The sequence below is a fragment of the Lytechinus variegatus genome, chromosome 13, assembly GCF_018143015.1.
Source record: "Lytechinus variegatus isolate NC3 chromosome 13, Lvar_3.0, whole genome shotgun sequence".
NCBI classification, from domain to species: domain Eukaryota; kingdom Metazoa; phylum Echinodermata; class Echinoidea; order Temnopleuroida; family Toxopneustidae; genus Lytechinus; species Lytechinus variegatus.
This window is the reverse complement of record NC_054752.1, coordinates 13,116,236-13,143,736: the sequence shown is the minus strand read 5'-3', so window position 1 is coordinate 13,143,736 and position 27,501 is coordinate 13,116,236. Positions and strand designations below refer to the sequence as shown.

The following is a 27,501-nucleotide window of genomic DNA, read 5'->3' as shown; positions in this document are numbered from 1 at the left end:
TGAATAAATCCACGTTTGGTAATAATTTGAATAGTATAAATTGGTCCTAATAATTGTAGAAAAGTAACAAACTGTAGTAAATCAGCACATTGATCAAAAAGCTGCTAGAGTAAAGCTACCAAATAAAAATCACTCATTGCTAGTACTGTGAAAAATGATGAGGGACAACAGAGCTCTACTCAGACTCTATGGCCCGTATTCTGAAGTCGGGTTTAACTTAAATCGTGGTTTAACTCTGTGCTAAAATTATGCAAAGCCAAAATCATGAAAATATTGTTTACATTAGATGCTTCTCATGTTAAATGTGTTCTTTAACGGTAAAAATAATGTTATTTACCTTTCCCAGACTGTTAAGAATAATTTGAGAGTCATAAAAGCTGATACTTTGAACTCCTACCATTAGGGATTTATGCCACATGTGGCTTTTCATAGTTACATCAGAACTTCAAAACCAAAGTTTTAATTTAAACCAGAGTTCAGAACACAGGCCCATGTCTCAAATATAAAGAATATCAAGTACTCGTGATGACAAGTAGAACAATTTCAATTCTCATTGAAATTCAATGGTAGGATCAGAATGTTATGTTCCCAATCACGGTCATAACTTTGAAATAAATAATGCTGTAAAGGTCATTGGTCATAATATACACACTATATACAGTAAAGGGAATACTGCACATTTCAGTATTGTATCACTTGTCTACTGCATATTCAATCAAAGACACTTTTATGACAAGTGTGTCTGAGTTTCGTCACATGATTACAATGCAGCATCTACAAATCAAAGAAAAATTCAACATGATTATTCTTCTTCAGTTGCCTGAAAATACAATTGCGTAGGTCTTGTCAAAACCCCATACTTTTTGTGATTAGATATTTATTATTCTCATTACAACCATGAAAAAAGGAGAGAATGGAAATGATATTACTTCTGCAATAACACACCAAGTCCACAATTTTGTAGAGGCTGAAAATCTTTCCGCATTAAATTATTTTTGATGGAAATCAACCAAACCTTGGATACAACGGATGAGCGCAAAAGAAGATATTACTTGTAAGGAATTTGCTCGCATACATAATAATAAAGTCAACTTTCTTTTCCAAGATATGACTGTTATATACTACCCTCATTGGGTAAAACCACTGTAAGCTGAATTGTTATTCCCTTGGCTTTGTACATAGATCACCAATTCTGGTTTGCAATGGGTTAATATCATCCTAAAGCCTTTAGTGCTACCTGTATGATCTTATTTTATACAGCATGGTCTCAAGTGTCAAATGGAATTATTGCAAAAGTCAAAGCAAAGTTTAGTTTGTGTAAAATATATTCAATTTTTATATTGTACAATCATTATGGGTGTGTGTATGTTTTGTGTACACATTCACATAGGCTCATCATATGTGTGTGTGTGTTTCATGTTCAAATTCAAGGAAAATGAGATCTATGTATTTGTGTCTCATGTACGCATTAAAGTATAATCATCATAGTATGTGTGTGTCTATGTACACATTCACATATAATAATCATATATGTTTGTGTCCCATATTCTCATTCAAATATAAATGTCATAAGCCTGTGTTTCTCATGTACACATTCTTATATGATAATTGTATGTGTGTGTGGGTCACATGTACTCATTCAAGTCTAAACATCAAGGCCTACAGGTGTTTCTCATGGTTACATTCACATATTAATAATCATATGTGTGTGTGTGTCCCATGTACACATTCAAGTATAAACTCCACAGCCCTGTGTGTCTCATGCACACTCTCACATAGAGTAATCATATATGTATGTGTGTATGTACATGTATTCCATGTACACATTCAAGTATAAACATTATAGTCCTGCGTATCTCATGTACACATTTCACATAAGATAATCATATATGGGTGAGTGTGTGTCCCTGATACACATTCAAGTATAAACATTATAGGCCTGTGTGTCTCATGTACACATTCATATACAATAATCATATGTGTGTATGTGTCAAAGGTACTCATTCAAGTATGAACACCATATGCCTGTGCATCTCATGTACACATTCACATATAATAATCATATGTGTGTGTGTGGGTCCCATGTACACATTCATGTATAAATATCCTAAACCTGTGTATCTCATGTACACATTTCACATAAGATTATCATATATGGGTGAGTGTGAGTCCCTGATACACATTCAAGTATAAACATTATAGGCCTGTACGTGTGTCTCATGTACATGTACACATTCACATATAATAATCATATGTTTGTGTGTGTGGGTCCCATGTACACATTCAGGTATAAACATCATGGGCCTGTGTGTCTCATGTACACATTTACATATAATGATCATATGTGTGTGTGTGGGTCCCATGTACACATTCATGTGTAAACATCATAGGCCTGTGTATCTCATGTACACATTCACGTATAATAATCATATATGTGTTTATGTCCTCTGTTCACATTCAGTTATGAACAGCAGTGGCCTATGTCATGTGTGGGTCTCATGTATAATCTTCAAACATGCGCAAACAATCCTTTTAAAACTGGCATATATTCAGCAAAAAGGGCAAGGATTTAAAAAAAATGACTGATTTTAAAGGGCACAAGATTCTTTCTTCATCAAGTAAAAATCATAATTGTATTCTAATAATATAAACCTCATGGCAAAAGTGAGAGAGGAATGGTTTCAAGTAAAGCAAATAATATACATCAATATCCTACATACAAAGCAAAATAAATATTGCAAAATCTAATAAAACAAGTACAGGATGATATACAAATAAAAAGCAAGTCCCATATCAAGGCATTTTGAACATAAAACCAGGGCTGGCAAAATAATCATTTGTGTTAAAATGTGTTCTAAATCCATCTAAAACAAGCTACAAACATTGAAAACAATTTTAAACAAATGTGCAAGGATGAAAACTTGGGAAAATTATGGTAATATGAAGACTGACATTGATCAGTATTAAGTCTTTAAGAACAAATAAATTTATGTATGAATACTATTACTTAATCACAGTTTACTTATTACAAATAGTCAATGACAAACTCCATTTTTTTCTTTCTTTCAAATTACGTAGAAATCGATATGATAATTAGGTACACCAAAGTACAAATCACTTCGAATAAACTTACAAAGAGAAATACAGGATGGAAAATGGCTACAAATACGAGGTATTACAGGAGTTAAATGAAGAAAGGAAAACTGGGGAAAAGGGTACAAAAACACACAAGTGCATTAAGAACAGATTCTGTAAACATTCTAATGTATTAAGTACATAAAACGAAAGTGGCACATTTTGAGTTCATCATACCACAATCACATAGGACTGATTCAAATCATTTATGACATTTGGAGAAAAAAAAACACAATTACAAACATTATTTGAGTGATTCACAATCACCATATTTCAGTTCCAATAGTAAAGCCTTTCCCTCCAAACAGAGCTCTTCTTTTGAGATCAAACAGCCAAACAGTATTCATGCCATGATAATTTATCCTATCACATGTAAAATGCCCATTGATGTAGTCCCAGCTACAGCTTCCTGTGTAGTGTTCTTGACTACATACTCATAATCAAACTTACGAAAACACATAGAAAAGTTAATATGTGAGCTAATACTTAGATGGCAAAATCACTATGATGAGGACAGATGGAAGATAAAGATGCTGTATAACATTAAGATCTTCAAAAATAACTACAATGTACCCACATTGATGATCCTTCTCTGCCCTATTTCAGAAACAGAATTATAAGTTTCAGATTTTCACGTCCAAAATATGTTTCAAGGAAAAAGCTTGGCTAAATAACGCCCATTGCACAAATTACGAACAAATAGAATCTTTTCTACAGGGTACAAACAGCAGTAGCATAAAGAGTTGGTTTATCAACGCAATTTTGTTCACTATTTTCTTCTTTTTTTTTAAAAAGGACAATAAATAAGCCAGTTATATTTTACATTATTTTTTTCTCATTCAAAGCACCACATCTATACATGTTGAAGCAAACATTGCTCATCTACACCTTTCCAAGCCAGTGGAAAATATTACAAAAACTAAGCACTCACATTAGAACCATATATATTTAAAAAATAAAAAGTTACAAGGTTTCACTACTCCAGTGTGAAACATTGGTCCTACGGTGGATGTACAAAAAAAAAGACAATTATTAACCAGCATTCGATAGCAATCGCTGTCATACAAGCAGCATATCGTAACAATCTTAAAAACAATCTCATTTTATTATCTCTCGATGCATCGTTCAGTCTCCATCTGAGTAATATGACGTCCACACAAACCTGAAATTTCGCATCATACACTTTTTGGTCCTTCTTGAACAAAAAAAAAATATTTGATGAATTCATACATTCAAAAGGAAGGCCCTAAATTAGTTGTGACAGCAATTTTGATACTGATGAAGTCAATTTACATTGTATTTCATAAGTCATGATTCCAAATTTCATGTCAGCAATTGACTGCAAACAATGACAGCAGTAATTAAAGCTGGAAATAAAGAAGAATTCCACAATATAGGACTCAAGTACTTGATTATCACCAGCTATCATTTTATCCAGATGATTTCTGAATAGATTTACTCTTGATCCACAGTTTAAAAAAATAAAAAGAATGTAGAAAGTGAGGAAATAAAATAAAATATAATGTGAGAAGTCATTCATCTAGAACCAGTTGTCAATCTGGTCTCAGGTTCGTATATGAGCACAGCTCTATTTTCAGTTTTTCTTTGGTCGCATTCCATCCAGCTTCATGACTCTTCATACTTGGGTTCATCATTGCCCCATTCATATGTTTCTGCGTCTGTTCAACATCATCCAATCTGAATTATCTCCCAGAGTCTCAAGAATACCATGATTGTCTTCCCTGTATTTTCCTTTTCAGAGGGTCATTACACATGCTCGGGACTCTCTACAACAACCGTCGACCTCTCCACCTCCTCAGAGTTATTATTCATGGTAGCCTCGGCAGCTTTCAGTTTCTTGATTGTGTTTTTCAGAGCTTGTCGTTTGTTGCAGAACCACACCCTGATGACCTCCCTATCGTAGTTAAGCTCCTGGGCGAGGGCTGTCATTTCAGCGCCGGTTGGATGCGTGTTCTTCTCGAAGTGCCTACTGAGGTATTCCAGAGCCTGAGGCGTGAAGGATGTCCGTCTTTTGCGCTTTTTAACGGGTTCGCTACCAATGAAGTCTGTGAGTTGATTCAGACCGTTTTTGTGCCTCTCCTCAGCTTCGGCCATCCACCTCTCTAAAACTGGTTTTATCTTCTGAGCGCTCTTTGGTGTGATATCAAGCTTTTCAAATCTATTAGAGAGATGAGAGAAATAAAATGAATAATATATTTTGGGTAATGTCAAAATTTCCAAGCCTTTGCAAGCAGATGAGAGAAATTAATGATTTTTTAGTGAAATGTCCGGGTTTTGAAACAAATTCCATCAGATTAGAGTTATGCATGATGATTCAATGGTGTGGTGTCAAGTTTTCAAATCTATTCAATCAGATGAGAGAAATGAATGATTTCTTTGGTGTGACGTCAAGTTTCCAAAGCCTATGCAGTCAGTTCAGACAAATTAATGAAACATTAGATGTTACGTCAAGTTTTTCAAATCTATGCAATCAGATGAGAGAAATTACATGTAATAGATTTTTTGATGTGATGTCAAGTCTTTATACCTATGCAATGACGGGAAATAAATGAATGCTTTAATTTTGATGTCACTTTGAAATGAAAGAATCCTTATATATAATGTCATTTTTTTCAAACCCATGCAATTAAAAGTAAACTAAGGATTTCTTTGATGTGATTTTAAGTGTTTCAAACCTAAATTAAAAGATGAGAGAAACAAATGAATGTTATATTCTAATGTCAGGTTTTTCAAAGCCTATGCAATCAGATGAGAGAAATGAGAGCATTCTTTGCTATGATGTCAAGTTTTTCAAGCCTATGCAATCAGATGAGTATAATAAATGATTTCTTTTATGTGATGTCAAGTTTTTCAAACCTATGCAATCAGATGAGAGAAATGAATGAATTCTTTGGAGTGATGTCCATTTTTTTTAAAAAACCAAATGCAATCAGATGGAGAAATGAATGAATTCTTTCATATGTCACGTTTTTCAAGCCTATGCAATCAGATAAGGGAAATTAAATGAATTCATTGATGGAATGTCAACTTTTTCAAACCTATGCAATCAGAGAGAAATACACAAGTGTTGATTTTTTTTGTTCTTGTGTATTGGAGTAATTGAAGAAGTTGTTCTTACCCTTAATTTCTATGACACCATATATGCGGACAAATTCAAATCTCAATAGGTCTAGTGATTACAACTTTATGAAATAAACAAAATAATCTAATAGCATGTATGATTATGTGCATAACTTCACACATCTTTTTATATTCTTTCCTTTTTTTCTTTAAAATAACTTTATATTGGGGTGCATTTCCCTTTAATCCATGGAGTCCTCTAGATATGTTCCTCACCTACAAATAGCTGACTGACTGTAAGCTGGTCCTTCTGACTGGCTAAGGGCTTGTCCAACCTGTGTTTGCGTTAAACCAAGAGATAATCTTCGAATTTTGAAAGCCTTGGCAAACTCCTTGATTTCTTCCAGGTTGATTCCATCCACTTCAGCAGCATTACCCATGTTACTCACTGAGAAGAGAAATCAGGAAATAAAAATAAAACAAATAATGTCCTCATTTTACCACTCAAGTAGTAGAACTTTATTTTCGAGTCAACAAGAGTGGGGTTTTATTAACCATTCAACTAGTAGAATTTTTTTAACCATTCAATAAGCCAAATCCATTTAACCATTCGACTAGTCGAATTACATTTACCACTCAACTAGTTGAGTTACTTTTAACCATTCAACTTGTAGAATTCTATTAACCTTTCAACTAGAATTATATTTAACATTCAACTAATAGAATTCTATTTACCATTCAACTAGTTGAATTCCATTCATTGTTCAACTTTTAGAATCCAATTAACTAGTAGAATTCTATTTACCATCTAACTAGTAGAATTTAATCAACCATTCAACAATCATTTTTGCAACAACAGTGAAAAAGTATAAATGATTCTCATCTCCCCATGAAAAATACTGTGATACTCCTGAGCTTTGACCTTTGAGCTTATGACCCCAATATGCAATAGTCACAAGTTTCGAACCCCAACACCAAACAAATAACATTCCTAGGCCTATATTTGTTAAAAGAAAGCTTGAAGCATTTTTTTCTAAATGGGAGATCACAATTAGTCTGCTAAATGCAAAAATCACAGCAGCATAGATAGGATTGTCAATTTAAAATATCCATACATTTAACGACATATTTACCTGAGGAAAAATTGACTTGAGGTTTTCAAATATTTAGTGTCATATATCTCTTTATAGCAATATTGATAAACTACCAAAGCAACACAAATAGCATGCAAACAATTAAACACATACACAAACAAACATTGAACGAGGCTCCGTGAATCAAGGTGCAATATGGGTAATTGGGGAGGGGCTTCAGTTAGGTGTTAACTTGATCCAATAATACCAGGATTTAATGAGCAAGAACTCTGTCAGTGTGAAACCAACTGACAGTACATTTCATAATGATACAGACAAAAATGATACAATTATAGTGATTCATTTCTAGAGTCATATTGAGTGGTATGTAAAGAGAGTTAGGCATGTTTTTATGAATCACACCTAACATATTAGTATTCTGTGGTAAATGAAGTTAGATTTAGCATTAGTGAGACAGACCATGCAGGGAAATTCTTGTTAAAAGTATATTTGGGTCTAGCTTTTAAATTCAAAACATGACAAATTGGTAGACCACTGGGTCAAAATTTGTACGCTAAATAAAAGTATTGCTCTTTTTTTTAAGTTGTGATTTAAATTAGAGGCAGAGAGCAACAGACAGGTGCAAACATATTAAGTGTATTATATCACAGCAAACATATCAGAAAAAATATATACTAATGTTTTCAATGAAATAAAATTATTAAAAATCTCTTCAATGATATTGCAAGTAAAATAAGCCTGCCACCTTTGTCGCAGTTTGGAAATTAAATCAATTGTTTATCATCTCTTGCCACAAAGTTTAAAGATTTGGGTGATTTTTCAAAAAAAAACAAAGCGCCCTCCCAATACGGAGCCTCTTCCAAGATAGTACCTCTACCTGGACTCGACAGCCCTCCTGTCGATACGTGGTTGCCAGCGCTCGTCGCCGTCGTCGTGGAAACGACAACCTGATGCCCGGGAGGGACTTGTGTAACATGACTTGCTTGACTGGACACTACAGAGCTTCTAACGAGCTGACTAGGAAGTATCTGAGTTACACTGCTTTGAGATCCCTGGGCCGCTGCTATATGGGAGATAACCGTGCCTTGGGCAGCATTTAGACCTGAATAAAAAGGATTAAATATTTGTACATTTGACTGGAGTATAGTAAGTCATTAAAGGAAAATGAAAACTTTGAAACAAGTGGGCTTGTGTGGAAACAGAAAAATCCAACAATAAGATCAACAAATTCTTTTTATGTAGATCCTCCAGTTGGCAATGCGACAAAGATGTGTGATGTCACTTGTGAACAACTTTCCCATTACTTTTCTATACATATATATATATATATCACTTTAACTGCCTCTTTTATCACATCTATCAGTAGATCATATATTCTTTCTATAAGAGGGCAAATAATATGGATTTTTAAAGAATACATTATGGATAAAGAGTTTGTATCACCATAAGAAAGAGCAAAAAATGACATTTTGGGGGTATTTTATAGTCCCTCACAGGGAAAGTTGTTCACATGTGACCTCACACATCTTTGTTGCATTGCCAATAGGAGGATCTCCATATCATTAGTGATTGCAATATTCACATGCTCATAACTTTCTCATTATTTGTCAGATTTTTCTCACTTTCTTTGATCTTATTCTTTGATTTTTCTCTTTCCACACAAGCCCACTTGTTTTAAAGGTTTCATTCCCCTTTAATGATAATAATGCATAGGATCTATATAGCACAATTTCCATCTGAATTAGATGCTCAAGCCACTTGGCAAATTACAGAACAAAAGAAAAAAAATATTACGGGTATCAATGAATACATAAAGATAATTGTCTGTCAAAAAGCACCCTACGGGTATATCTTCACTGATGCCTTTTTATAATAGATGGCATGGCTTGGAAGAATTAAGCTACTGACAAAAATATTGACATTAGCGAACAAAATTGGCTCCTACTGTACAAGCGCACTGGCAGGAATATGGCAAATGTCAATGCCCTCGTTTTTTTAACAGTATTCCAATGGGATTATCCGGAAGAGGGCAACATGGCAAATGTTTACCGCTTTGGTCTCAGATTGAAAGTTGCGTGTGAAATATGACATCTATTTAGCTGCTAAGATGCATCGTATAGGTAATAATTCCACAAATTATCATCTATTTAGCTGCTAATATGCTTCGTATAGGTAATAATTCCACAAATTATTCTGCTCTGGACATCCAATATTCTTAAACAGCATTTATATCTAGTAATCCTTCAATCAAAATTCAAGTTCATTTAAAACGAATATAAAGAATAAATCAGATGGCTAGCTCCAAAGTGAAGTTGAAGCTTAAAGGTCAAGTCAACCTCAGAAAAATGTCGATTTGAATCAATAGAAAAAAATCAGACAAGCACAATGCTGAAAATTTCATCAAAATCGGATGTAAAATAATAAAGTTATGATTTTTCAAAGTTTCGCTTTTTTTTAACAAAATAGTCATATGAACGAGCCAGTTACATCCAAATGAGTTGATGGTGTCACTCACTCATTATTTCTTTTGTTTTTTATTGTTTGAATTATACAATATTTCAATTTTTACGAATTTGGCTGAAGCACAAAATGTTAAAATACTGGAATTCCACGTGTTCAGGGAGGAATGAAACTTCATTTCACATGACAATGACAAGAAAATAAAAATATTTCATATAATAAAATACAAAAGAAACAGTGAGTGAATGATGTCATCAGTTCCTCATTTGCATACCGACCAAGATGTGCATATAACTGTTTAGTAAAATGAAGCAAAACTTTAAAATGCCATAACTTTCTTGTTTTACATCCGATTGTGATGAAATTTTCAGTGTTATGCTTGTTGAATTTTTCTCTCTTTATTCGAATCAAGTTTCTGGTGGAGTGGACTTGTCCTTTAAGATCTACTTTTAAACTTCCATTCCTGATACCCCCTCCTCTCCCCCTCCCCCCCCCCCTCTCTCCCCCCCCCCCCCCCCTCTCTCTCTCTCTTGGTCCATTTTTCCCTCTCGCTTGTTCCCTCTCATTTTTACCTGCCAGTCCATGAAGTGATAGTGCAGTGGCACTTGAAGCATTGCTCAGTTTATGAGATGCCAAGAGGGAAGAGGTTTGGTTTGAGGTGGTGGTAGATGATTGAGAAACAAGCACAGACCTACACAGCAAAAACAAAATTAAGAATGATATGCAACATTTATAAAGTGCTCAATGCAATGTTTCTAAGCACTGCATATTATTAGCCAACCACTGAATTTTCAGAATAAAACAATTTTTAACAAATATTTGAAGAGTTAAAAGTGCTATTGCCTCGGTTTATTAGAAAAATAATAATATGATAAATATTAGCCTTCTTTCCTTGAAAAACCTCAATTATATAGAGAATGTACAAAGGTCACTATTAATATGTATTGGCATGATTTATCAAGAGTTGATTTACTTCATAATAAAAAAAAACTGATTAAATGAAATATTCAAACCATTGTAAATGTTATCACAATGATGTGTCAATATAATACATGTAGCATTGGAAGCTAACATACATTCAGTAAAACATATACTACATTTTGATTACTTTATTTCTAATGTGTAATTTTCCACAACCTGAAAAAAAATTAATAAAAATAAATGATTAAAGATCAAATCAAACATCTTACTGTGTTGTGGCTCCATGTGCCGATAAGCTGAGTTGATTTGCTGATGTCCGCATTAGTCCTTGCGTTACCGTTGCAAGGGAAGGTAGGGCTTGACTATTCTGAGTTGTCACTAGGCTAGGAACTGCTGTTGTACTGACTGTTTTTTAACAAATGAAGAAAACAAAATTATAATAATAATATTTGCAAATCCACATTGATTATGTGCTCAATGGCTCTGAAATATACTTGGTATATTATTATTACCCCGGCTGTAGCTGAGCGGCCATATAGGCGCTAAAGCATTCAAGGAATGAATCCTACCGGGTACCCATTCACCTCACCTGGGTCGAGTGCAGCACAATGTGGATAAATTTCTGGCCGAAGGAAATTACGCCATGGCTGGGATTCGTACCCACGACCCTCTGTTTCAGAGTCCGAAGACTAATCCACTGGGCCAGAACGCTCCACTTGTAATGATAATCAGTGTGTGTTAACCGAATTCTCAGATACCATGAAATGATTTTCAGAAGGTTGGTAATTGAAGGAGGAAGGATTAGTGTGAAGCCCTGACTATATTCTCAGTAAAATATTAATTGATACATTTTATTACAGCTCCTACAACAATCTCTTTCTAATGTTTATTGCTCTACAACCTGGAAAAAGTGCAAAACTCTACAAAGCTTTAAAAGATATTTAAAAGTCCATTTAATGCAGAAAGTGTGATACCAATAGTAACACTGATATAGATTCAATTATATTCATGTTCTGTTTGTTTGTTCTGGATCTCCTGACTGCATTTGTTTTTATTGTATTTTTGTGTTAAATCGGTGTGTAATTACAGGATCATTGATTTCTTTAAGTTCTTTGCAACATTCCTGTGATCATTTCACTTTTCATATTCTCACTTATGTTATAATGCATCTTATTTCAAATATTCATATTTCTTGATTGTATGTTTTGTAATGAAGATTGTGATAAACAAACTTTTTTTATTTCAATTTCACTTAGTTTTGAACTAAGGCAACTGGATGATGAAGTTACTTTTCTACCAATGAAACAATCAGGGGCCTAGCTGTTGCATAAATGTTACCATTATGGTAACTTTGTCATGCAATGGTATCTTTAATGGAATCCTTGATTTTGATTGGCTGTTGATAATCGTTACCATGGTAGTTATTGTACAACGCCTACTTAGCTCGTTGTACGCGATCAAATGGGAGGCTGAATGTCACACATTCGTACCGTTGCACGCAAGATGTACCGTCCAAACTGTACCATTGCACGGCTTAGGCAGATGACGTCACAATACGATAATAAATGCGCGAATACTCGTGCTACGTAATGACAAAAATTAGGTATGCGAGTAAGCATATTGCTACTAGCAACTAGCTTTTTACGATCTAGATCACATTCACAGTGTAGCTCGTTAACGTTGCGGACAGGGCTAGGCCTAGGTCTAGATCTTAATCTAACTTTTTGAGTATTTATTTGGATTTTCCAATCGGATTACCATGGCGGCACCTACATTTGCACTGTTAACCGATCTAGAATTGGAGGAGCTTGTCTCTGATGCGGATGCAAAAAACACAAAACGCGGTATCAAGTTTGCAAAATGTCGACTGGAAGAATTTGCCAAATGTGCTTCTACCTCGCTCGAGGACGTGGAAAAACTATCCAAGGATGAGTTAGACAAGTTTCTTTGCCGCTTCTATGCCGGTCTGAGAAAGGAAGATGGCACATTTTATGCCAAAAAGACAATGCATGCCATTAGATTTGGCGTTTGTCGTCATTTCAAATCTGTGAGAGGTGTGGATATTTCAGACGCAGCAAATTTCCCAGAAAGTCAGAAAATGTACAAGGCCATGATGATAAAGCTGAAAAAAGAGGGCAAAGGATATGTTCAACACAAAACTGCCATATCTGATAATGACATGGCAAAAATAGCTCAATGAGATGCAGTGGATACAAACACACCACTTGGACTACAAAACAAAGTGTTTCTTGATGTCATGACATATTTCGGACAAAGAGGTCGTGAAAATCTTCATCTCATGAAATTTGATGATTATGTCTTGCAAAAAGACGAAGATGGAGTTCGATATTTTGAGCATCGCGACACGCTAACGAAGTCAAGACGAGAAAATGAAGATGAAAAGTTTGGTGGACGAATGTATGAGGTGCAAGGATCTGAAAGATGTCCAGTATTCTCATTGATGAAATATATAACTTTGCTGAATCCCGAATTGACAAACTTCTGGCAAAGGCCAAAGTCTAAGACCCCAGAAAATGGACCCTGGTATGACAAAGCACCTCTCGGACTAAACAGCTTAGGAAACAAAATGAAAAACATCGCAAAGAGTGCTGGATTCACAGCTCACTACACCAACCATAGCCTGCGGGCGACTACAGTGACCATTCTCGATCAAGCAGGCATTGCTTCCCGAGATATCATGGAAGTAACTGGACACAGATCAGAGTCCTCTCTAAACAAGTGGAATGCCTCTGGCCGTCTCACCTGCATCACGCGGTTCAATATAGCAGCAGTGCTGACTTTGCATACTACTCTGACTCGCACAAGATGTTCAGTGATACATGGTTACTCTTATGTCCTCTTTTTATGAACTAGACCAATAAACTTACAGAGATATGATGGTTATTCAACAAAAAACCCCAACATGGCCAAAGTTCATTGACCTTACATGACCTTTGACCTTGATCATGTGACCTGAAACTGGAACAGGATGTTCAGTGATACTTGATTACTCTTATGTACAAGTTTCATGAATCAGATCCATAAACTTTCAAAGTTATGATGGTAATTCAACAGATACACCCAATTCGGCTAAAGTTCATTGACCTTTGACCTTGGACATGTGACCTGAAACACGCACAGGATGTTCAGTGATACTTGATTACTCTAATGTCCAAGTTTAACGAACTAGACCAATAAACTTTCAAAGTTATGATGGTAATTCAACAGATATCCCCGATTCGGCCAAAGTTCATTGACCCTAAATGACCTTTGACCTTAATCATGAGACCTGAAACTTGCACAAAATGTTCAGTGATGCTTGATTACTATTATGTCCAAGTTTCATGAATCAGATCCATAAACTTTCAAAGTTATGATGGGAATTCAACAGATATCCCCAATTCGGCCAAAGTTCATTGACCCTAAATGACCTTTGACCTTGATCATGTGACCTGAAACTTGCACAAAATGTTCAGTGATGCTTGATTACTATTATGTCCAAGTTTCATGAATCAGATCCATAAACTTTCAAAGTTATGATGGGAATTCAACAGATATCCCCAATTCGTCCAAAGTTCATTGACCCTAAATGACCTTTGACCTTGATCATGTGACGTGAAACTCATGCAGGATGTTCAGTGATACTTGATTAACCTTATGTCCAAGTTTCATGAACTAGGTCCATATATTTTCTAAGTTATGATGACATTTCAAAAACTTAACCTCAGGTTAAGATTGCGATGTTGATTCCTCCAACATGGTCTAAGTTCATTGACCCTAAATGACCTTTGACCTTGGTCATGTGACATGAAACTCTAATAGGATGTTCAGTAATACTTGATTAACCTTATGGCCAAGTTTTATTAACTAGGTCCATATACTTTCTAAGTTATGATGTCATTTCAAAAACTTAACCTCAGGTTAAGATTTGATGTTGACGCCGCCGCCGCCGCCGCCGCCGTCGGAAAAGCGGCGCCTATAGTCTCACTTGCTTCGCAGGTGAGACAAAAACTATGTAAAAACAAGCAAGAAGAAGAAGAGAGAAATGAGTGCCCAAATCGCATCTTCATTGCAAGAAGAAGAGAAATTAGGACAAGGAGTCTCAGGACCACGCCTAACTCCAAGCAACAGATCTAACATAGGCCTAGACCTATCTAACGTTAGATCCAGATCTAGACCTGTACCACACACTTCAACTTGTCCCACTGACACTGGTCTGGGATCTTGTCTTGTCTCCAGTCAGACACAAAGTAGAAATGGAACTCCTATCTATAGACCTAAATCTAGACCTGCTAATAGTAATGCAACACTCGATGCTGAGAGTCTTGAGATTGCTGGAATTGACGAACCCATCCTGTCTCTCTCCCAGGAACAATTGATATTTCAGGATAATTTGAATATCCACCAAAATACATCGTCATCGAATACCGTGCAACATTTTCATTTTCACGGGCCTGTTACTTTCTACAACAAATAGACTAGGACCTATAGCCTCGACCCTTTGTTAGACATTTCTAGACCTAGGCCTAGCCCTATCACAATTCACTGAACTCAGAATTAGATTGCTGTAGATCTAGTCGTGAACTTATTTGACAGTGTACCGTACGGTACGTGAACTCAGTCTGAGAAAAGTAACATTTTTATTTTTAAGCTTGAAAATTGTAAATATGTTGACAACAAGTCGGAGTTGGATTTTTAAAAACTGTTTGAAACTACTGTTTGTATCCATGTTTAATTGGAACTAGTTTACTGTTTGGATTTAATGTTGGTGTTGGACTTGTTTTTTGGAACCAAAGAGGTGGATTTCATGTTGGACCTAAAATCAGTGGAGCTAAACTGTGTGGATTTCATGTTGGACCCAAAATCCGTGTTCGGAAGCTGTGCCTTTGTGGATTTCATGTTGGACCCCAAATCCATGTTTGATTGATTGCTCTGCTGTTTTTCTGTTGTGTTGTGGACACTTGCACAGTTCCATCAACGGTAAGTTGATTATCATATAACGCTCAGCATTATATTCTAACGATAGATCTAGACCTTGCGTTAGAACTATATATCTATTAAGCCTTGAGCTAGTTTAGATCTCGATCCCCTACTCTAGGGGCCTAGGCTAGCAGGCCTAATTTTGTTCGGTCAAGCCTAGATCTCATAACTTTATCTTTTGTGACGTCATAATTGCCGGTAAACGCGTACTGATTAAATGCGCGATGTTGGCTGCTTCAAGTGCGCAACGCTAGCCAGCGGCTAAAAAATTGTGTTAATTATTGTCTGCATTAAAATTTCCATCATTTTAATTTGATATATGAAAAAAATATTATATTATCACATTTTCGCTGACTTCCGAGGCGTTGTACAACACAAATAGCGAATATTCTTATTCGTGCAATGGTGCGAGATTTCGCATTCGGTGAAAGAAAGAAACGCTCTATTCAACTCGGCTAACGCCTTGTTGAATAGAGCAACTTTCTTTCACCGAATGCGAAATCTCGCACCATCGCACTCATGCCTATTCGCTATTTGTATACCATTGGATGGCTATGTTACCATAATGGTAACTTTTCTGCAGTGGGGCCCAGGTATATTGTAGATTTATAATACACATTGTATATGAACCACAAACAATTCATTCTTAAAAATCACATATTTTACCCTCCACTACAATAACAAATTGATTCAGAATACGCTAAAGTATTAAAATATGTTTGTGCTGTTATGTAATCAATTGTCAAGCAAGCAGCGCGGCACTTAATCTCCAAATCTGAATTTTCCATTGAATATTGAAGAAGATTGAATGTAAACTACATTTGGATCAGTAATTAATAGGGTCCACTGGCACTATATTCCGCATAATTACTTTTCTTTTTGCAAGAAGATTATAATTGCCCTTTTGATAGTTATATAATGAATGACTTCAATTCTCAATGCACCATCATAATTCTGTTTTAGCAAAGGAATGTGTCACTCACTTGTCTTAGGGTGCGTATGTGTTGTTGAACTGCTGGGTGCCGACACCGACAGCACCTGCGCCCCCGCCCCCATTAAAACCTGAGGTAAGGGGAGCGTCCCTAACCCCGTCTGACCGGTGAGTACCGATACTGGAGGAAGGGGCGTGGTGGCTGAGGTCATCTGACTGGTTTTCGCATAGTGTGCAGCTGAGGAGACAACATTGGTGTTACTTGTTATGCTGGGGATGGCAGCAAGAGTTGATGGCAAAACCTGGAAGAAAATGAAGAAGCAATGAAATCACAATTACGATCATCTAAATCATTGTCATCATCATCATCACCATCGCCATTATCATCATCATCATCCTCCTCCTCCTCCTCCATATCAGCACCATGCGTAAAACATGCTACTATATAATTATGCTAGACTACAGTACCTATGAGACCATGATCCTGGATTTGATGGCACATAATGTAAGTCTATCTCCACTCCCTGGGGAGCACATTCTAACGAGTGTCAAGTGACAGGAGACCATACGTAAAACATGCTACTACATGAATATTCTACACAACACTACCTATGAGGCCATGGCTCCTGGAATTGATGGCACATAATGTAAGTAATATCTCCACTCCCTGGGGAGCATTCCAGCAAGTGTTAAGTGACAGGAAACCATACATATAAAACAGGCTACTCTATGAAGATGCCATACCAAAGTACCTGCGAGGGCATGGCTACTGGTTTGGCAGAACATAATGTATCTACTATCACCACTCCATGGGGAGCATTCCAACGAGTGTCACATGACAAGCTACTTTTAAGTTTATGCTAGACTACAGTACCTGTGAGGGCATGGCTCCAAGGTTGGGTGACGCTAAGAACTGACCACCTGTTCCTGTGGGGATAAGGAACTGGATCCCTCCGGCTCCTTGGGCTAGCGTGACAGGAATGGTGAGGATCTGCTGCTGACCAGCAGCGTTGGTGATCGGAAGGGTCAAAATCTGCTGCTGACCGCCGTTTGACGGGATGGTCAACAACTGCTGGGCACCAGATAGCTGGACAGACAAAAACAGGTAATTTTGAATGATAATACGAAATTTGCATTACATGATACATACATTCATTGTCCTCCATAAAGCAAGGGTACCCTCAGATGTAGATTCGTAGCTGTCAATTCCATTTTCACTTTAATTCCATTTTTTTTAATTCAATTCTATATTATCACTCAAACATACATGAATAAAGTACTAAAAATAGGATACACATTAACAGATTGACATTTGAAAGAAAAGCAGTATAAAATGTATACTGCAACTACATTCATTTACCTTAAAGGTCAAGTCAACCCCAGAAAAATTTTGATTTTAATAAATGGAGAAAAATTGAACAAGCACGACGCTGATAATTTATTCAGAATCGGATGTAAAATAACAAAATTGAGAAACAGAATCAATCCAGATATTAAATCTTGGTGGAATGGACATACGGGCAAGTACTTCTTGTCGAAATCTAGGGGTTATGTTTGATGACAAATTGACATTCAATGAATTTATATCCCAAAAATGTCACTCTGCATCATATGTCTTATACAAAATTGGTAAACTTCGTGAATTCTTGGACAAACCCACCACTGAAAAATTGGTACATGCTTTTATTTTATGTCACATTGATTTCTGCAATAGTCTCCTTTCAGGATTACCTCTTAAACAAATTAAAAAACTGCAAACCATTCAAAATTCAGCTGCGAGATTAGTAACACGAACACGCAAGTATGAAGCAATTACTCCAGTTCTCAGAGAATTACATTGGCTCCCTGTCTGTTCCCGGATTGTATTCAAGCTTCTAGTTTTTGCACACAACTGTTTTTATAAAATTGCCCCGTCCTATTTACTTGATTTAGTATCATATTACCAGCCATCCCGAAATCTTAGATCAAGCTCAAAAACATTATTCATTGTTCCCTCTGTCTTTACAAAGTCATATGGTGAGCGTGCTTTTACTCATGCCTCTGCTGTCCTCTGGAATGCTTTACCTAATTCAATGAGATATCAAAGTGATTTATGTACATTCAGGAGATCCCTTAAAACATATCTATTCAATGCATAAAATACCAACTTTGAACTAATGGTCCAATATAAATATCTTGATTACTTTATTCTTACCTTACACTATTTCTTCTTTAAGCGCATAGGGACATGCTATGCTATGTGTGATGCGCTATACAAGAATTGAGCATTATTATTATTATACAAGAATTGAGCATTATTATTATTATTATTATTAAGAAAGTTATGACATCTTAAAGTTTCGCTTATTTTTCACAAAACAGTGATATGCACAACTCAATGAAATGCAAATGAGACAGTCGATGATGTCCCTCACTCACTATTTCTTTTATTTTTTTACTGTTTGAATTATACAATATTTCATTTTTTACAGATTTGACAATAAGGACCAACTTGACTGAACCATACTGTATCAAACAATGCTAGTAATTCCACATGTTCAGGCAGGAATTAATCGTTATTTCACTTGACAATGAGGAGAAAGTTATTATATTTAATTCAATAAAATACAAAAGAAATCGTAAGTGGATGATGTCATCAGTCTCCTCATTTGCATACCGACCAGGATGTGCATATAAATGTTTTGTGAAATAAAGCAAAACTTTAAAATGTTATAACTTTCTTATTTTACATCCGATTTTGATGAAACTTTCAATGTTATGCTTGTTTGATTTTTCTCTTTTTATTCAAATCAACTTTTTGTTGGGGTGGACTTCTCCTTTACTGTAAGTCCATATTATAAAATTCAAGCAAGAAAGATGAGATGAATTATCTGTATGCTTTACCTGGTTGGCAAGAATAGGCTGTGCACCCTGAAGAGAAGGGCTCATTAATAGCTGTGTTTGGTGTTGGGATTGACTTCCTACTGCTTGACTACTGACTTGTGATCCACCTAAAAACAATCAATGTAAAAATAGTTATGATTGGGATATATTTGGTTTGTATTCAGGTAAAAACCTTTAAAAGAACAAATTCAATAGTAGTAGTAGTAATAATAGTAGTAGTAGTAGTAGTAATAGTAGTAGTAGTATCAGTAGTAGTAGTAGTAGTAGTAGTAGTAATAGTAGTAGTAGTAGTAGTAGTAATAGTAGTAGTAGTAGTAGTAGTAGTAGCAGTAGTAGTAACAGTAATAATTAAAATAATATTTATGATGATGATGAAAATAATAATAATAGTAATAACAATAAGATTAATAACAGTTATAATAGTCATATTTTGTTCAAAATACTTTTACAAATCATGTCTTATCACAGGAGAATCACACAAGAATACATATAAAATGATGTAAGTCATACATCAATCAAGATTGTAATATTTGCATCTAGACAAAGAATGGGACCAAAGAATGAACAAGTGGAATGCCTCTGGCCATCTCACCTGCATCACGCGGTTCAATATAGCATCAGTGCTGACTTTGAAAACTACTCTAACTCGCACAAGATGTTCAGTGATACATGGTTACTTTTATGTCCACTTTTTATGAACTAGACCAATAAACTTACAGAGATATGATGGTTATTCAACAAAAAAACCCAACATGGCCAAAGTTCATTGACCTTACATGACCTTTGACCTTGATCATGTGACTTGAAACTCGCACAGGATGTTCAGTGATACTTGATTACTCTTATGTCCAAGATTCATGAATCAGATCTATAAACTTTCAAAGTTATGATGGTAATTCAACAGATACACCCAATTCGGCCAAAGTTCATTAACCTTTGACCTTGGTCATGTGACCTGAAATGCGCACAGGATGTTCAGTGATACTTGATTACTCTAATGTCCAAGTTTAACGAACTAGACAATAAACTTTCAAAGTTATGATGGTAATTCAACAGATACCCCCAATTCGGCCAAAGTTCATTGACCCTAAATGACCTTTGACCTTAATCATGAGAGCTGAAACTTGCACAAAATGTTCAGTGATGCATGATTACTATTATGTCCATGTTTCATGAATCAGATCCATAAACTGTCAAAGTTATGATGAGAATTCAACAGATACCCCCAATTCGGCCAAAGTTCATTGACCCTAAATGACCTTTGACCTTGGTCATGTGACATAAAACTCATTAATGATTAATTGATTAACCTTATGTCCAAGTTTCATGAACTAGGTCCATATATTTTCTAAGTTATGATGACATTTCAAAAACTTAACCTCAGGTTAAGATTTCAATGCAGATTCCTCCAACATGGTCTAAGTTCATTGACCCTAAATGACCTTTGACCTTGGTCATGTGACATGAAACTCTAATAGGATGTTCAGTAATACTTGATTAACCTTATGACCAAGTTTCATGAACTAGGTCCATATACTTTCTAAGTTATGATGTCATTTCAAAAACTTAACCTCAGGTTAAGATTTGATGTTGACGCCGCCGCCGCCGCCGTCGGAAAAGCGGCGCCTATGGTCTCACTCTGCTATGCAGGTGAGACAAAAAATGACAAGAAAAATTTCTCTCCTCTTTCTTGGAAAAATACCTCCCAGGGGTTTGACTCTCTACCTAATTATATTACTACCAAGAGAACAGGACAAATCGATGACATTAAAAAGAAGGTAGAGGAAAGAGAAGAATGAGAAACAAAAGAAGAGGAGCTAAAGAATCTACAGAGAAGGAAAGAAACACAAAGATACTGTGAAATTACTTTATTAGAACCAAGCACAATCAAAGCATGCAGAGATGCCAAGTTCAAAAAAATTTTATGCGTGAGATTTTCATGACTCGACGTCTCTGTGCGCGTGCGGCCAGTACTTACACTCATACGTTGCGAAAGGGCGCGCGCTCATGAGATATGGGCTCATTTTAACTCTATGTATGGGCTTCAAAACCATGCGATGCACGCACGCAATTCATCGTATCACGTACTAGCTGCGCTGACTGCACTCTCGATTCGTCTCGCGTGCCGCGCCGGGCCAGACGCGAAGGCGGTCGGCCAGTCGTATAATCTGGTGAATAATATGCTACTTTTTTTCTTTTTTTTTCTGTCGGGTCCCAATGCGTGAGAAAAATGGCTACCATGCGTGAGATCGCGAGATGGACCCTGAATGCGTGAGTCTCACGCACAATGCGTGAGACTTGGTAGCTCTGAACATGTTCAAAACTGAAGAGAATAAACCAACAATACAATCTCTGTTAGTTAGCTTATACAGTTCAATACAAGGCATGCACAAATAACAAAAGAGTTGAATGAAAGAAAAAAAAATTAGATGTTTCAATTAAAATCTCACACACTGATTTATTCAATTACTACATTTCTAGTCATAGAACAGTGTTGTGAGCAAGTCTAATTGAGGTTTCTTTTATCACATAAAGAGTTTCCTTTATCACATAAGAGTTTGAATGAAAGGAAAAAATAATTAGAAGATGTTTCAATTAAAATCTTACACACTGATTTATTCAATTACTACATTTCTAGACATAAAACATAGTGTTGTGAGCAAGTCTAATTGAGGTTTCTTTTATCACATAAAACTCTCAAACATAATAAGCATAAGGAGTGTTATTATTTTTCAATAATTGAAAATGAAATGAATATGGGAGTTGTATGATAAAATTACAAATCTGAATACATAATTCATGAATGTATTGAAATATATTGAACTACTGGAGGAAACGTTTTTAAGACAACCTCTTTTCCACTTCAAAATTTTGCCAATGAATAGAATTTATGACAATAATTTGAGCAATTCTTGTAATTGGAATGTTGAATTTTATCTCCTTGCAAAACAAATTTTTAACTTACAAGGATTTTTTATGTGTTTGAACATCTGTGAGGTTTCAAATTTATTTAAATGATGTTCTGATATTTCATCTTGACATACATTTAAAGGAAAAATATGCTCATGACAGTTTAACAGTAAGATTTATGTACACTAGAAATATTTTCATGTAATATTTCCCTTGAATCTATTCATTCAACATAGTATCTACAGAAGATATGAAGTCATTATTTATATTGATATCCTGAAATGCTGTTTTTAGAAGGGAGGGGGGGCATAGCAGAAAATTTGCAAGTTAACACAAACACATGGCTGTGCATGCGTACTACAGAGCTGTAAATTCTCCTTTAAATGATCAGGTTGCAAATGTGAGTATGTCAATGACAAATTTATGGTGAAGACATCTCACTATACAAGTGACTTTCAAAAATGGATGGTACATGCATTACAAGTTCATCCGAGTGAAGAAGAGAATATCATCTTTATAACAACAGTTGAAATTCCTATTCCCACATCAGCAACTAACATTTCTCTTTCTCCATACTGTTTATCTATAGTAGATGTTTAGTTGTTCTACTCTCTCAAAGAGGTAATCTGGGGCCCATAACACAAAGCTTAGCAATGATCTTAATAACACTTTTCTACGCTTGAGTCCATTGACTACAATGCACAATCAATCGTGAAAATCAAGCGTACGATTAATCGCTATTAAACCTTTGTGTTACGGAACCCTGGTCCCTAATCACACTCCCCTTGGAGAGAGACAAACTCAATCTTTTTTGAGTGAGATTTGCATCTTTCTAGAGTGGATTCTACCTCATTTTAATTGAAGTGAAAGTGTCTTAAAAAAGATGCTCAGTTCACTTTAGGAGCTACAATGCTCTCTATAAAGGCCTGGTCACACCGCCCGAGCGCTGTTGGAAAGGTCGTGGAGCGGTAAGGAAAGAGGGTCGAATTTCGCTTGCAAAATTGGGGAAAAAATTGAAAAAAACCCCAAAAACAATCGAAATCGAAAATGGTGAATGGAAGCGAGCGGTGATGATATTTTTTCTTTCCGCTCCACGACCGCTCCAAAAACGCTCGGGCGGTGTGACCATGCCTTAAGGATGTACCGTTCACCCCAAGGGAAACGGTCCCCACTATTACTCGGAGAGGATTGTGATTGGGGACTGGATTAGCTATTTTGCATTAAGAGAGTACGGTTTAATGATTAATAGGTAGAGCTGAGATTCTCTTATTTTGGGGTTAATGACCAAATTTACCTGTATACTAAGCATATTGCACAATTTTAGATAATAATAATATTCCCCTTTTATATAGCGCTTATAGCGCTTAATCCAACGGAACGACGTGTCTAAGCGCTTTACAGATATATTATTACCCCGGTCATCGGATTCAATCAGTCATTCCCACACACAATGTATGCACATCCTCCACTCCCTGGGGAGTATTCCAGTCAGTTGCCTGTGAACTGCACACAGTACTGTACAAGTTACAATGACTTTCACATCCTACCAGGTACCCATTTAGCACCTGGGTCGAGAGTGGCAAAGTGTGGATTAACCAAAGGACGCCAGACCGCGATGGGATTAGAACACATGACCCTCTGTTTACAAGGCGAGAGTCAGAACCTCTACACCACGACTCCTCCATGGATGGAGGAATACCATGTATAACATTGACCATGTAAGGTAGATGTACAGTCATTCTATTCATTCATGATTGATACATTATAATAGAAACACAATTTTAGATTTTGGAGGGGGTACAACCAAAAAGAAGATATATCTAGAAGCTTTCAACTGACATGTTTCAAATGCTAACAAAGGAAGCATTGAATAAAATGGGGTCTTACGAACCACTAGGTTTCTTCCACAAATTAAAACCAAATAAAATTACAGATCAGAGAGCAAATATAGAATTAATTAGATTTATAAAATGAGAGACCATTGTATTCAAATAATTTGATATAGACTATGAAGAAGGGATGTAAAATCCACCCTTGATATCTGAGGAGAAATAAATGAAAGCAAATAAACCAGAACACGGGGTAAAGAAGACCTGAACTATATCTGTTTTATGATCTCATTCAATGGACATCTTCGACACGATGATGTCACAGTTATTTATAGATCAGATATTCCATAGGGTAACAGTCCTCATGCTTCTCCTTGTCATATAACAGAGAGCACTGAGATTGATGCTACATGACTCAACGTCAGTTTCCTTTATAAAACAAAAAGTATGTGGCAATGGGTCTACAAAAGGACATGCATATATATGGTCATACAATGACGGAATTCAAACCTAAGAGCAGGCGTATCCAGGATTTTAAGATAGAGGGGGCGCAAACAGCAAATTTAGAAATAGGTGCCTATGACAATTATCTACATTTAGTTATTAATATGTATGTTTAAGGGGAAATATAAAAAAAATATATATATAGAGAGGGGGTGTGGCTTCCTGTCTCCCTGCCTGGATCTGCCCCTCGAAATGCTTTTGACTTCCCTAACTTATAGAGAGGAATATGTAATACTAATAATTCCAATAGCAATCTTTGCAATATCATAATTCATTCTATAATTCTTATTTTGTATATTTAAAAAAAAATGTAATTCTGTTTTTATTGGAAAAATCAAGAAAATACCAATTGATATTTACAAGAATTATTGCATGACTCAAGTACAAAATCAAGGAAACAAGAAAAAAAAAATAAATAATAATAATGAAATGTTGCAGAACAAAGGATCTGAAGTGAAATAGTAAAATATTTCTAACAATCTGCTGGCAAAAAAATCTGAAATGCACAATTTATGTACAACCAACTTGTATTTGCTTAAGTTCAACAAGCAGGCTAAAAAAATACATTACAATCACAAAAATTTTGAATCGTTATTGAAGAGAATTTAAGAATAATACTTTAAATTTAACGTTAAAGTGATTGGTTAACATCGGTTTGACTTTTAAAAAATCTGAGCTAGAAGGTCACACTTGTCACCTGTGTCTGTGATATGTTACAAAAATGAAGCCCAGAAAAAATTGCGTTCGAAAATAATTATTTAGTGCTTCAAAAATTGAAGTATAAAGTGACCGGAAACACCATCTTAATTTCATCCCATACACTTATGTGTACTGTTTAGGCATCTATAAGACGCGGATTTACAAAATCGGGGTTTGCCTTGTGGTTTTAGCTTTTCATTCTCAATAATGGTTGTTTTCAGGGTTTATTAGTTTTAATACATCCACTTGTGCACATGTTTCATCTTGGATTGAGAATTTTTTAAATCTGCTGCTCACAAAGTTAAAGAACACCTTTAATTATGTGAAAGTTCAAAACAGACTTTTTGTCAGCACAGATGCAGCCAGACAAATGCTGATGTGACACAAACTGCCAGAAAGAGCGCACGGAAATAGATGCATCTTAGCCTAGCAGACATTAGGTGGTAGGCTAAAAGCACCTGCATACGAATCTAATCGATACCGGAGCCCCTAGTTGCTTAGGGGTAGAACAGTAGCAATATTACTATAGCTGCATGCATGTTTACAACACACACTCTGAAGCATGGTGAATTCTAGTTTCCCACTTTCTGACCTCTTCCTCAAAGATTCTCATATTACTTTTAAGAACTAAAGGATCATTTATTTAAAACCTTTAGTTGAATTAAATCCCCCAAATTGCATGTCATCATTCCAATTCATTACAAGATATAAGATAAGCATGTGCTCTAAAATGGTGATGATATAGACAATATGAAATAAACAAGTGTTTTAAAGATGTTATGATCACATCTAAATTTATCTTTAAAGATCGATGCTAGTTTTGGTAACGATATCAAAATGAGTTCGTACAGAATCCAATGAAATGACCACTAAAGTGTCTGTTTGTATAAATAAAACGCATGTGCCAAAGGATTCTGGAAGAAATTGTGTAATTGCTGAGAAATCAGCAAATAAGCACGAGATTCGGGTAGGGCGTCGGGCCCGACGCCCTACCCGAATCATAATACACTGTCCCACGTGCGCTTATCTGTGTTGGGGATTTTCGGTGTGAACATTTTTCAGCGTAGATTTCAAGATTTCACAAAGTCCAGTTAATGTAACTGTACCAGATCTAGATCCTCGATGATATACTGGCAATTAAGCCTTGTTTTACAGACTTTCTCATGAAATCAGTGTTAACTGCAACTACTGGAATTTCTCGTTAAGTGGGTACCTGATCAATATAAATCATCTACATTTTTGTTGTCGTTTATATCAAAAACTTTTCTCAAGCATGGAATGGGCTGAAAACTATCAAGATAAAATCTTTGTTATTTCCTAAATTTGTTAAGTAACTGATCAAACGGCTATTTTAAAAATTAAAATATCAAGATAGTTATTATCATAGATAGTCTTTAGGTCTTTCTTGAATTAAAAGGTAGAACTATAAATCTCTAGATATTATCAGACTACAATTTAGTCAGGATGCATTTACAAAGAATGGGTAGATCTCAACTGTAATTTTTTAAATTTTCATTCCATACAATTAATTTCTTCACAATGCATGTACCCTCATACAATGTACCCTCGTACAAATGCATCAAATATACATTAAACCCAATGACACAAGGAATAATGACACACATGTCTGTAGTAGCTATAGAGACAAAGACTAGAGATTAGCAGTAATTGTCATTTGAAGGGCATCATTATAGCCCCTGGAAGAAGCCTGACATTTCGTTCAAATTGATTGATGGCTGGAATAGCATGTATACAGAGCTACAGTCTTGATTATACATGTACTACTAGGCCATGCATCCCGTAACAGAAAAATTTAATGGGGGGGGGGGAATCAGGGCAACTTTGCCTCCCACAAGTGCTCAAAAGATCCCTAGAAGATAAAAAAGAACCCCTGTAAATTCACACTCTTTGCAATTTGAAAGCTTTTGAATGTTGGAGATTTAGGCAGAAGGTTGTCAAAAGTATCTCTAGAAAATAGATAATTAATTCTTTGCAGGCCTGCATCTCTGACATACATGTATGTTAATACTTAAGGATCAACAGAACCTCATAGAATAAATGTAGTAGCCTATGT

General features: G+C 35.7%; 1 protein-coding gene across 5 annotated transcripts in view; it reads right to left on the bottom strand.

The window, feature by feature from the left end:
* Nucleotides 1-796: 796 nt before the first annotated feature.
* Nucleotides 797-27,501, bottom strand: part of LOC121426181 (POU domain, class 6, transcription factor 2-like) — a 57,634-nt gene continuing 30,929 nt past the window's right edge. For 4 of the 5 annotated variants that reach the window (XM_041622380.1, XM_041622381.1, XM_041622379.1 and 1 more), the window contains 8 exons: nt 19,486-19,592; nt 17,477-17,689; nt 16,655-16,904; nt 10,961-11,096; nt 10,343-10,461; nt 8,182-8,412; nt 6,493-6,664; nt 797-5,314 (listed from right to left, as the gene is read on the bottom strand). In XM_041622380.1, coding sequence (XP_041478314.1) covers nt 4,903-5,314; nt 6,493-6,664; nt 8,182-8,412; nt 10,343-10,461; nt 10,961-11,096; nt 16,655-16,904; nt 17,477-17,689; nt 19,486-19,592 — 1,640 coding nt within the window. In that variant the 3' untranslated portion in view covers nt 797-4,902. The remainder of the gene's footprint in view (nt 5,315-6,492; nt 6,665-8,181; nt 8,413-10,342; nt 10,462-10,960; nt 11,097-16,654; nt 16,905-17,476; nt 17,690-19,485; nt 19,593-27,501) is intronic. The other variant, XM_041622382.1, reaches the window with a different exon arrangement.